We start from the raw sequence: 11680 nt of genomic DNA on the forward strand, positions 1-11680 counted from the left end.
AGCATGGCCACAGTCAAATGACTGAAACAAGTAAAAAGTGTAAAAAAGAGTAAAGAAAAGAGTAAGAGAGAATATGTGAACAAGTAAATCATTATTTGCAAACACATCTATTTTGCTCCTTATTTCAGAGTCATGCAGTGAGGTGAAATGTCCGAAATATCAAGTATGTGTTATGGATCAAGAAACTGGTAAACCCAAATGTGTTTGTGAACCATGCACAGAGGTGGAAATTATTAAAAGTAAGCATAATTTTTTTTTATATTTATATATATGTCTTATAATTTGCCATAATTGAGAGCTTTAAGCATTGCTTCCTTTTATTTATTTTTTTTTGTATTTTTTATGTTTTTGTCCTAAAGAAGACTTGAGGCCACTGTAGTGTAAGGGGCTACAAAGAAGGTAAAAGGGGGCCTACAAATTCAAAAGATGTCAATTGACAGAAAACTTAAAAGGTTGAATATCATAGATGAGGGGAGAATAAAGACAATGTTTCGGAGAGCAGCAGTTCAAGGAAAGAAGCTTTTAGAATTAAAGGACTCATAATTCAGTCTTAACTAAAACATATTACCTGTACAGGTATAGTCCTGATTTTCTATCAACTGATGACCTGACACCGCTTTTTAATCTGAAAATAATTATCAGTAGATGCCAGAGTTACCCACAATCTGTGTCCACATAGTATCATTAACCCTTCGTTTACCAACCCGGCTGAAACCGGCTCTAGCTCTGAGTACAAATGTCATATTTTCATTAGTTTTAAATTAAAATCTTTCACCAAACCTTAGTTACAATTTATGTTCCTAACACTAGCTGAATGATAACTAAGTTATTTTACTAAATTCGTTGTTATATTTAAAATTAATTGAAAGAAACACAGAGCATCTCAAAATAAATACAATAACAAAAGGGTTAAAATTTATTATAGAGAAACAATTCTTAACCTTTTCGATACCAACCTGGCTGAAACCAGCTCTGGCTCTGTAGTACAAATGTCTTGTTTTCATAAGTTTTGAATCAAAATCTTCCACCTAATCTTAGTCATAATTTATATTCCTAACACTAGCTTAATGATAACTAAGTTATTTTACTAAATTCTTTGTTTTATTTAAAACTAATGGAAACCAACACAGAGCATCTCAAAATATATACAGTAACAAAAGGGTTAACTTGATTGTTTCTTAGTCAAGAAAAAATATATATTTTTGCATGACTGAGCTGAGGCTTCCATGTTTTGGATGTTTTGCCAGTATTTTGAAGAGTCATCAAAGTGGAACATTCATGCATCAGAAACACATCACAGAATGGCAAAGCAATCATTCTTTGGAATATGTCAGTACACACAAAGGGAGACAAGAAGACCATGACTAATTATCTATATATTCTTATCAAGGATCATCAAGAAAACAAATATCATCATCATTGTTGTTTAACGTCCATTTTCCATGCTGGCATGGGTTGGACGAATTGACTGAGGGCTGGCAAACCAGGTGGCTGCACTAGGCTCCAGTCTGACCTGGCAATGTTTCTACAGCTGGATGCCCTTCCTAACGCCAACCACTCCAAGAGTGTAGTGGGTGCTTTTTATGTGTCACCAGCCCAAGAGCCAGTAAGGTGGACCTGGCAATGATCATGTTCAGATGGTGCTTTTTACAAGCCCCCAGCACAGGAGCCAGTCAGTGGGTACTGGCAATGGTCACATTTGGTTGGTGCTTTTTACATGGCACCAGCACAAGAGCTAGTCAGGCGGAACTGGCATTGCCCACACTGGAATGGTGCGGTTTACATGCCACCAGTATGGGTTCCAATCAGGTGGTACTGTCAATGGCCACAACAACGACTTCACTTGCCTCAACAGGTCTTCACAAGGGCAGTTTATTGCCCAATGATTGAAGTGTACTCTTAAATGGGCTAGTTATGCTGCACTGGCATAGGCCATGGTATGGTCTCACTTGGCTTACCAGGTCTTCTCAAGCATTACGATCTCTTTATCAAAATATCAGTATCATAAGAACTTGTTTAGATAATCTGAAATTTGGATACTGTTTAGATAATTGTGAATTGATTGGTGTAGCAGGAGTTCTCAGCACCTAGGGGTAGAGTCAGTTTTAGTATGCCACCCCACCTTAATAATCAGGTATTATAAGCAAGAGGAAATATTCACCTTCAGCACATCTGCTCCCTAGGGCAACTACTCTCTCCCCTTATCCCCATCTTAGTGGTGCCTGTGCTGAGATTTCATCATGTACTTGTGGAGACCTGTGGACACTGTATCCAAAAAGATGTACAACATAGAGAGTTGATGGTTCACACCAAGGATGGTGGGTTGGCTGAATTTTTAAGCCACCAGGAAAATTGCTTCATAATATCTGTTCCAGATCTTTGTGTTCTGAGTTCAAAACCTGCTGAGGCCAACTTAGTCTTTCATCCTTTTGAAAGTTGATAAAATAAAGAACCAGTCAAGTACTAGAGTTGACAGATAGACAGACAGACAGACAGACAGACAGACAGACAGACAGACAGACAGAAAGGCAGCAAGCTGGCAGAAACGTTAGCATGCCAGGCAAAATGCGTAGCCGTATTTCGTCTGCCATTACATTCTGAGTTCAAGTTCCACTGAGGTCGACTTTGCCTTTCATGCTTTCAGGGTCGATTAAATAAGTACCAGTTACACACTGGGGTCGATATAATTGACTTAATCTGTTTGTCTGTCCTTGTTTGTCCCCCTCTGTGTGTAGCCCCTTGTGGGCAGTATAGAAATAAGACAGATAGATAGATAGATAGATATAGATAGATAGATAGATAGATAGATAGAGATAGATAGATATATCTTCTAAATGTAATTATTAATGTATTTTTAAATATAAATTTATGAGTATGTCATCCAAATATATATCCATGTCTTGTTTTAAAACATCAACTCAACTACATTAGATTTACATCATTCAGAAAGTGCTCTTAAACTACTAAACCAGTTTCTGTTCTCCTTCAGAACCAGTCTGTAGTCCAGTAAAAGTCATCTATGAATCCTTCTGTGACTTCAAGAAATTCCAGTGTGCCTATGACATTCAACAGGTTGTGGTAGATGCATCGCATTGTGAAGCTATTGGTATGATTGATGATTATTTTTATTATCATTATCATTATTATTACTATTATTATTATTATTACTATTATTATATTATTATACTATTATTATTATTATTATTATTATTATTATTATTATTATTATTATTACTATATTATTATTATTACTTATTATTATTATTATTATATTATTATTATTATTATTATTCTATTATTATTATTATTACTATTATTATTATTACTATTATTATATTATTATTATTATTATTATATTATTATTATTATTCTATTATTATTATTACTATTATTATTATTATTATATTATATTATTATTATATTATATTATTATTATTATTATTATTATTATTATATATTATTATTATTATTATTATTATTATTATTATTATATTATTACTATTACTATTACTATTACTATTATTATTATATTATTATTATTATTATTATTATTATTATTATTATTATTATTGAGTGAGAGAGCAGCGCATGCCATCAAAGTGACACTGGGGTAAAATATACGAAGCCCAGTATACCCATCATGACTACCCGTCTGATAAGGGTACACCAGGCACATGCATCACAACCATATGTGTGCGACATGGTGATCTCATATCAAGATAAACAGCGCATGACCTTGCAGGTGGGGCCCAGTTAGAATTTTCTTCTGGTCGAGTAACCCATCCCACTCAAAAGGTCCCTGAATAAGGATTGTTTAAGGATGCTGAACGAGCCACCCATGTTTCCAAAGGTGAATTATCCAAACCTCCAAGAATTCCTTTCAACACACGGCTATGATGCACCCCCACTACTTCTGCTTGTGATCAGAGATGCACATATCATCAGCCACTAAGGGACATAGTCAGCTGGTTAAGGTCAAACAACTGACAAGCAAATCTGTGATATTGAGAAGAATATTATTATTATTATTATTATTATTATTATTATTATTATTATTATTATCATCATCATCATTTATGGTTTCCTTTCATTATAACTTTATTTCAGCTGGCTTAGTACCGGGCATCCTCCAGAGGCCAAGAGTAGCAAGGGCACTTTTTGTTTTGCTATGCATGCTAAAATTATCACCACATTTATTCCATTTTAGATGGAGAGTGCTTTCCATAGTATATGGCCTGTAACTCCAACCTCCGTGAACTACAAAAGATAACCTTGATGGGTACAACTGATGCTGGTGTGTTTACGTCCCCTTAACTTAGCAGTTCAGCAAAAGAGACTGATAGAATAAGTACTAGGCTTCGAAAGAATAAGTCCTGGGGTCAATTTGCTCAACTAAAGGCGGTGCTCCAGCATGGCCACAGTCAAATGACTGAAACAAGTAAAAGAGTAAAGAGTAAAGAGAGTAAAACAGAATTGCACTTTTCTGCAGGTAGACAATGCATGTCTTGGTTTCGGTACCCTTCAGACTCTTGGGCAGCAGTTTCATATTATTATTAGTGTTGTTGTTGTTGTTGTTGCAGTTGTTGTTGTTGTTTGCTGAATCTAAAAATATGTTGTTGTGGTTCTTTCTGTAGGTGATGATGCTGTCAGTGAATGGTCTGAATGGGGCAACTGTAGTGTGACATGTGGTGAAGGAACGAGGAACAGAACAAGGGAACCTCTAAGAACGCTGAATGTCTTTGAAGAGGCCAGTTTACCATTAACCGCCACCTCAGTTTGTTACCTTGGTCCCTGTAATGATAGTGAGTATTATGGACTTCAGCTCTTTCTCTGCTACTACATCCTCTGCTTTTCTCTCTCCATCTCTCTTTCTATATATATCTCTCCTTCTCTATATATATCTCAATCCTTCTTTGTCTCTCTGCTCTCTCTCCTTTTCTCTCTTCTTCTCTCTCTTTCTCTCTCTCTCTCTCCTCTCCCTCTCACCTTCTCTCTCTCCTCTCCCTCTCATCTTCTCTCTCTCCCCTTCTGTCTCTCTCCTTCTCTATCTCTTTCTCTCTCTCCTCTCTATATATCTCTCTCTTTCTTTGCCTCTCTGTTCTCTCTCTCCCTCTCCTTCTTTGTCTCTCTGCTCTCTCTCCTTCTCTCTCTCCCAATTTATTTACTGCGCCCTGTATAAATATATATATATATATATATATATATATATATCCTTACTCTTTTTCTTTTTGTCTGTCATATATTATCATATATTATCATATATTATCATATATATTATCATTTACTCTGTAGCCTAACAGTATTTTGATACCCTTTTACACCTTAAAGATGAACTGTCTCTGAAAATTTACATTTGTCTTCATTCATTGAGTAGATATTAAATAAGCAGAGAGCTGCTACTCCTTACTTTTAAATATACTCACTTCACAATTTCTTATTCTAACTTTACTTATGCACCATTTCGTCTTGACATTTTTTCAGGTGTATGCTTTGACTTCACATGTCCACATAAAGCACAGATATGCTCTGATGATAATGAAGAACCTAAATGCATATGTCCCAACTGTACAAATGTGGGGACAAGCCCTGTGTGTGCTCGTCTTTATGTCGGAGAATATGCTTACAGTGAGGAGACCTTCTTGAATCCTTGTGAAGCTCAGGCAGCAGCTTGTGAAAATGACCAAGACTTTGAAATTATGAAAGATATGGAATGTGATGGTAAGTAGTAATGTTATTCTGTGCAAAGAGAGAGGCTGTACAAGGAATAGATCATCATCATCATCATCATCATCATCATCATCATCATCATCATCATCATCATCATCCTCTTTATCATCATCATCATCATCATCATCATCATCATCATCATCATCATCATCATCATCATCATCATCATCATCATCATCATCATCATCATCATCATCATCATCATCATCATCATCATCATCATCGTCGTCGTCGTCATTGTTTAATGTCCATCATCCATGCATGCATAGGTAGGACAGTTGACATGAGCCAGCCAGGTAGAAAAACTACCCTACTGTGTGTGTTTTGGCAGGGATTTTGTGGCCGGATGCCCTTCCTAACACCAACCACTCTGCAGAGTGAACTCAGTGCTTTTTACAGAGCACCAGCACAGGTGAGGACAGTTTGGCCTGGTTTTACAGCTGAATGCCCTTCAAGAGGCCTACCACATTCCAGTGTGGACTGGATGCTTTTAACGTGGCACCAGCACTGGTACACAATTCTACAGTAAATGTCTGAACATTTGGTTTTGGCTCTCCAGGTTCTGTGTCAAGGCACTCGTCCAAGTAGTTAGGATATTGCATTCATGATTGCAAGATCGTAGCTTCAATTCCTGGACTGGGAAGTGTGTTGTGTTCTTCAGCAAAACACTTCATTTCCTGTTCTTTCAGTCTACTCAGCTGTAAATGAGTCACTCTATGATAGACTGGCACCCCATTCAGGGGTGTCCCACTCAAGGTCATCCTTTTCTGGGATGTCCCATTCGGGGGCATCCCATTCAGGGGCGTCCCATTCAGGGACGTTCCATTTTGGGGTGTCCCATTAAAGGGCATCCCATTCAGAGGCATCCCATTCAAGGGCGTCCCATTTAGGGGTGTCCCATTTAGGGTGTCCCATTCAGGGGCGTCCCAGTCAGGTAGATGGAAACTGAAAAGGAGCCGTGTGTGTGTGTATGATAAGGATGATGATTATAATGATAATGATGATGAGGAGAAGGAAGCGGATAACAACGTCATCATCATCATCATCATCATCGTTTAACGTCTGTTTTCCATGCTGGCATGGGTTGGACGGTTTGACTGAGATCTGGAGAGCCAGCTGCTGCACCAGGATCCAATCTGATCTGGCAGTGTCTCTGCAGCTGGATGCCCTTCCTAACGCCAACCACCTCGAGAGTGTAGTGGGTGCTTTTTATGTGTCACCGCATTGGAGCCAGTCAAGCAGGCCTAGCATCGATCACATTTGGATAGTGCTTTTTATGTGCCACCAGCACAGGGGGACTGTCAGAGGGGTACTGGCATTGGCCATGTTTGGATGGTGCTTCTTACATGCCACCAGCATTGGAGCCAGTCAAGCAGGCCTGGTATCAATCACGTTCGGATAATGCTTTTTACGTGCCACCTGCACTGGGGCCAGTCAAGAGTGTACTGGCATCGATTACGTTCGGATAATGCTTTTTACATGCCACCAGCACAGGAGCCAGTCAGCGGGTACTAGCATCGATCACATTCAGATAGTGCTTTTTACGTGCCACCCACCTGGGGTGCAGTGAAGGAGAGTACTAGCATCAGCCACATTTAGATACTGCTTTTTACGTGTCACCAGCACAGGAGCCAGTCAGGTAGGCCTGGCATCAGCCACATTCGGAAGATGCTTTTTATGTGCTACCAGCATAAGAGCCATATTAAATATTGGTAAAGGAACTAATATATATTGAATCTGAATAATCATATTCCTGTTACGGAATCATTAATAGAACTAATGTATGGTATTTTTGTTGTTTCAGTACTTCCGGTGAATTGCACCATCATACCTAATATGGTGACTGTGACAAAGGACGGCTGCACATCAGAGAAGAAAATAAATGTTGGCATGTGTTCAGGAGGGTGTGGTCTAAACACAGGCCACTGTTGCAATGCTCTTGCAATCGAGGAAACCAAAGTAAATCTCGTCTGTCCTGATGACACCTCTAAAATTCATACGGTGAGTATTAGTGTTTATTATTGAACTGCTGCAAGGCAGCAAGCTGGCAGAATCGTTAGCAAGCCGGGCAAAATGCTTTGCTGTATTTCATCTGCTGCTATGTTCTGAGTTCAAATTCCGCCGAGGTCGACTTTGCCTTTCATCCTTTCGGGGTCGATAAATTAAGTACCAGTTACGCACTGGGGTCGATATAATCGACTTAATCTGTTTGTCTGTCCTTGTTTGTCCCCTCTGTGTTTAGCCCCCTTGTGGGTAGTAAAGAAATAGGTATTTCGTCTGCCGTTACATTCTGAGTTCAAATTCCATTGAGGTTGACTTTGCCTTTCATCCTTTCGGGGTCAATAAATTAAGTACCAGTGAAACACTGGGGTCGATTTAATCGACTAGTCCCCACCCCAAAATTTCAAGGCCTTGTGCCTTCAGTAGAAAGGATTATTGAACTGATACAAGTAAATCATTACTTAACCCCTGACACATCTGGTAGTGCTGTGGGTAACTGAACTGACACATCTGGTAGGATGCTGTGGGTAGCTGGGCTTGGACATCATGTAGGGTTGTGGGTAGCTGGACTCATATATCTGGCAAGGCTGTCTGTAACTAGTCAAACACACGTCAAAGATCTGCAGTTAGCTGTAGAAGTAAATCTGTTAAGGCTGTGGGTAAATGAACAGTCACACTTGCTTGGGATGTAATTATCCTTTATTGGTGAAGGTGACGGACTTAGTGGTTAGGGCATTCAGCTCACAAGTGTAAGGTCGCGAGTTCGATTCCTGGTGGTGCACTGTGTCCTGGAGCAAGAACTTTTTCACGTCACTCCAGTCCACTCAGCTGGCAAAAGTTGGTTGTACCTGTGATTCAAAGGGCTAGCCTTGTAACATTCTGTGTGTCATGATGAGAACTATGTTAAGGGTACGCATGTCTGTGGATTTCTCTGAGAACTATGTTAAGGGTACTCATGTCTGTGGATTTCTCTGAAAACTATGTTAAGGGTACTCATGTCTGTGGATTTCTCTGAGAACTATGTTAAGGGTACTCATGTCTGTGGATTTCTCTGAGAACTATGTTAAGGGTACTCATGTCTGTGGATTTCTCTGAGAACTATGTTAAGGGTACTCATGTCTGTGGATTTCTCTGAGAACTATGTTAAGGGTACGCATGTCCGTGGATTTCTCTGAGAACTATGTTAAGGGTACTCATGTCTGTGGATTTCTCTGAGAACTATGTTAAGGGTACTCATGTCTGTAGATTTCTCTGAGAACTAAGGGTACTCATGTCTGTGGATTTCTCTGAGAACTATGTTAAGGGTACGCATGTCTGTGGATTTCTCTGAGAACTATGTAAGGGTACTCATGTCTGTGGATTTCTCTGAGAACTATGTTAAGGTACTCATGTCTGTGGATTTCTCTGAAAACTATGTTAAGGGTACTCATGTCTGTGGATTTCTCTGAGAACTATGTTAAGGGTACTCATGTCTGTGGATTTCTCTGAAAACTATGTTAAGGGTACTCATGTCTGTGGATTTCTCTGAGAACTATGTTAAGGGTACTCATGTCTGTGGATTTCTCTGAGAACTATGTTAAGGGTACGCATGTCTGTGGATTTCTCTGAGAACTATGTTAAGGGTACGCATGTCTGTGGATTTCTCTGAGAACTATGTTAAGGGTACTCATGTCTGTGGATTTCTCTGAGAACTATGTTAAGGGTACTCATGTCTGTGGATTTCTCTGAGAACTATGTTAAGGGTACTCATGTCTGTGGATTTCTCTGAGAACTATGTTAAGGGTACTCATGTCTGTGGATTTCTCTGAGAACTATGTTAAGGGTACGCATGTCTGTGGATTTCTCTGAGAACTATGTTAAGGGTACTCATGTCTGTGGATTTCTCTGAGAACTATGTTAAGGGTACTCATGTCTGTGGATTTCTCTGAGAACTATGTTAAGGGTACTCATGTCTGTGGATTTCTCTGAGAACTATGTTAAGGGTACGCATGTCTGTGGATTTCTCTGAGAACTATGTTAAGGGTACTCATGTCTGTGGATTTCTCTGAGAACTATGTTAAGGGTACTCATGTCTGTGGATTTCTCTGAAAACTATGTTAAGGGTACTCATGTCTGTGGATTTCTCTGAGAACTATGTTAAGGGTACTCATGTCTGTGGATTTCTCTGAGAACTATGTTAAGGGTACGCATGTCTGTGGATTTCTCTGAAAACTATGTTAAGGGTACTCATGTCTGTGGATTTCTCTGAGAACTATGTTAAGGGTACTCATGTCTGTGGATTTCTCTGAGAACTATGTTAAGGGTACTCATGTCTGTGGATTTCTCTGAGAACTATGTTAAGGGTACGCATGTCTGTGGATTTCTCAGCCATTTGCATGTTAATTTCACAAGCAGGCTCTTCCATTGATCGGATCCACTGGAAGCCCCATCATTGTAATCCTTTACTGGATGACCTCGTTATACTATAGAGCACCTGCCATTAATTCGCGACATGAAGCATTTAAACCAAACATCTATCACATGGCCCCATGCCGTCAAAAATGACAGCTAATTATAGTACTCTATATATAAATATGTGGAGGCGCGTGGCTTAGTGGTTTAGGGTTTCAGCATCATGATCGTAAGATTGTGGTTTTGATTCCCAGACCAGGCGACGCGTTGTGTTCTTGAGCAAAACACTTCATTTCACATAGCTCCAGTCCACTCAGCTGGCAAAAAATTAGTAACGCTGCGATGGACTGGCTTCCCGTCCAGCTGGGGAACACATACGCCATAGAAACTGGGAAACCGGGCCCATGAGCCTGGCTAGGCTTTAAAAGGGCGCATTTATTTTATATTTTGATATATAAATATGGATGGTAAATCAAATTAATACATCAATGTTATCTAGTGATTGCCTTTTAAGATGTGCCACTGATCATTGTTTGTCACTGATAGAATGCTGGTTCACACACATTCACACACTTCCTTCGTATACACACACACACACACACACAGATATATTCCCACAGAGTTGAAACGCTGTATGATTTTTCTTTTCAGCATTGGATGTTCACCATCCCACTTCCACTGCACACATACACACACACACATACACGTACTTCCCTTTTACATACACACACATATACTCACATAGAGTTGAAACGCTATTTGATTATTTTTCACCTCTTCCTTCCTTATTCATCTATCGCCCCTTCTTTTCTCATTCATATGTTGTGACGGAAAAAAACACATGACTGTTATTACAGTAGATAATTAGTGTTATTGAGTCTCGAACATTGGTTTTTTTTCTATCAGTTTTCATTGCCAAACATTTTGTTATCTTTTATAGGTGAAAACAGTGAAAAGATGTGATTGTGTAAAACGAATATTTTCCTCAGCCTAAGGTGAATAAAAACAGTTTAATAAATGAGAACACTGCCAGAAGAAGTCAAACAAGAAATCACGAAAATATGAGGGATTGACAAAAAAGAATTTTATTTTGTTTATTCTTAATTCCTGTTTTAGAGAAAATCATTCTTTTTTCTTTTTTTTTTTGTTCCGAATGAAATAAAAGTAAAATAATTCTTTAACAATAATTCTAGTTAATAGTTAATTGTATAAAGTTAAATTAATAAAAGCGGATTAATAAAAGTGGATTAACCATTATTAACTGCAAACTTCATATTCGCTGAGTTATTAATGAACGACATGTGTGTGTGTTTGTGTGTGTGTGTGTGTGTGTGTGTGTGTGTGTGTGTGTGTGTGTGTGTGTGTGTGTGTGTATGTATGTGTATGGATATATGTATGTGTGTGTATATATGTATGTATGGCTGGATGGATGGATGGATATGTATATGTATGTGTATGGATGTTTGTATGTGTGTATGTATGTGTGTATATATGTGTGTATGTATGAATGTGTGTGTATGTATGTGTGTATATATGTGTGTAGTGTGTATGTGTGTGTATG

General features: G+C 38.7%; 1 protein-coding gene across 2 annotated transcripts in view; it reads left to right on the forward strand.

Moving 5' to 3' along the window:
• LOC115209782 overlaps positions 1–11366 on the forward strand; it is a 217152-nt gene extending 205786 nt beyond the window's left edge. For both annotated transcript variants that reach the window (XM_029778300.2, XM_036501510.1), the window contains 6 exons: positions 129–239; positions 2990–3106; positions 4635–4802; positions 5482–5718; positions 7532–7728; positions 11060–11366. In XM_029778300.2, coding sequence (XP_029634160.1) covers positions 129–239; positions 2990–3106; positions 4635–4802; positions 5482–5718; positions 7532–7728; positions 11060–11113 — 884 coding nt within the window. In that variant the 3' untranslated portion in view covers positions 11114–11366. The remainder of the gene's footprint in view (positions 1–128; positions 240–2989; positions 3107–4634; positions 4803–5481; positions 5719–7531; positions 7729–11059) is intronic.
• Positions 11367–11680: the final 314 nt, after the last annotated feature.

Source organism: Octopus sinensis, linkage group LG3, assembly GCF_006345805.1.
Source record: "Octopus sinensis linkage group LG3, ASM634580v1, whole genome shotgun sequence".
Lineage (NCBI taxonomy): Eukaryota > Metazoa > Mollusca > Cephalopoda > Octopoda > Octopodidae > Octopus > Octopus sinensis.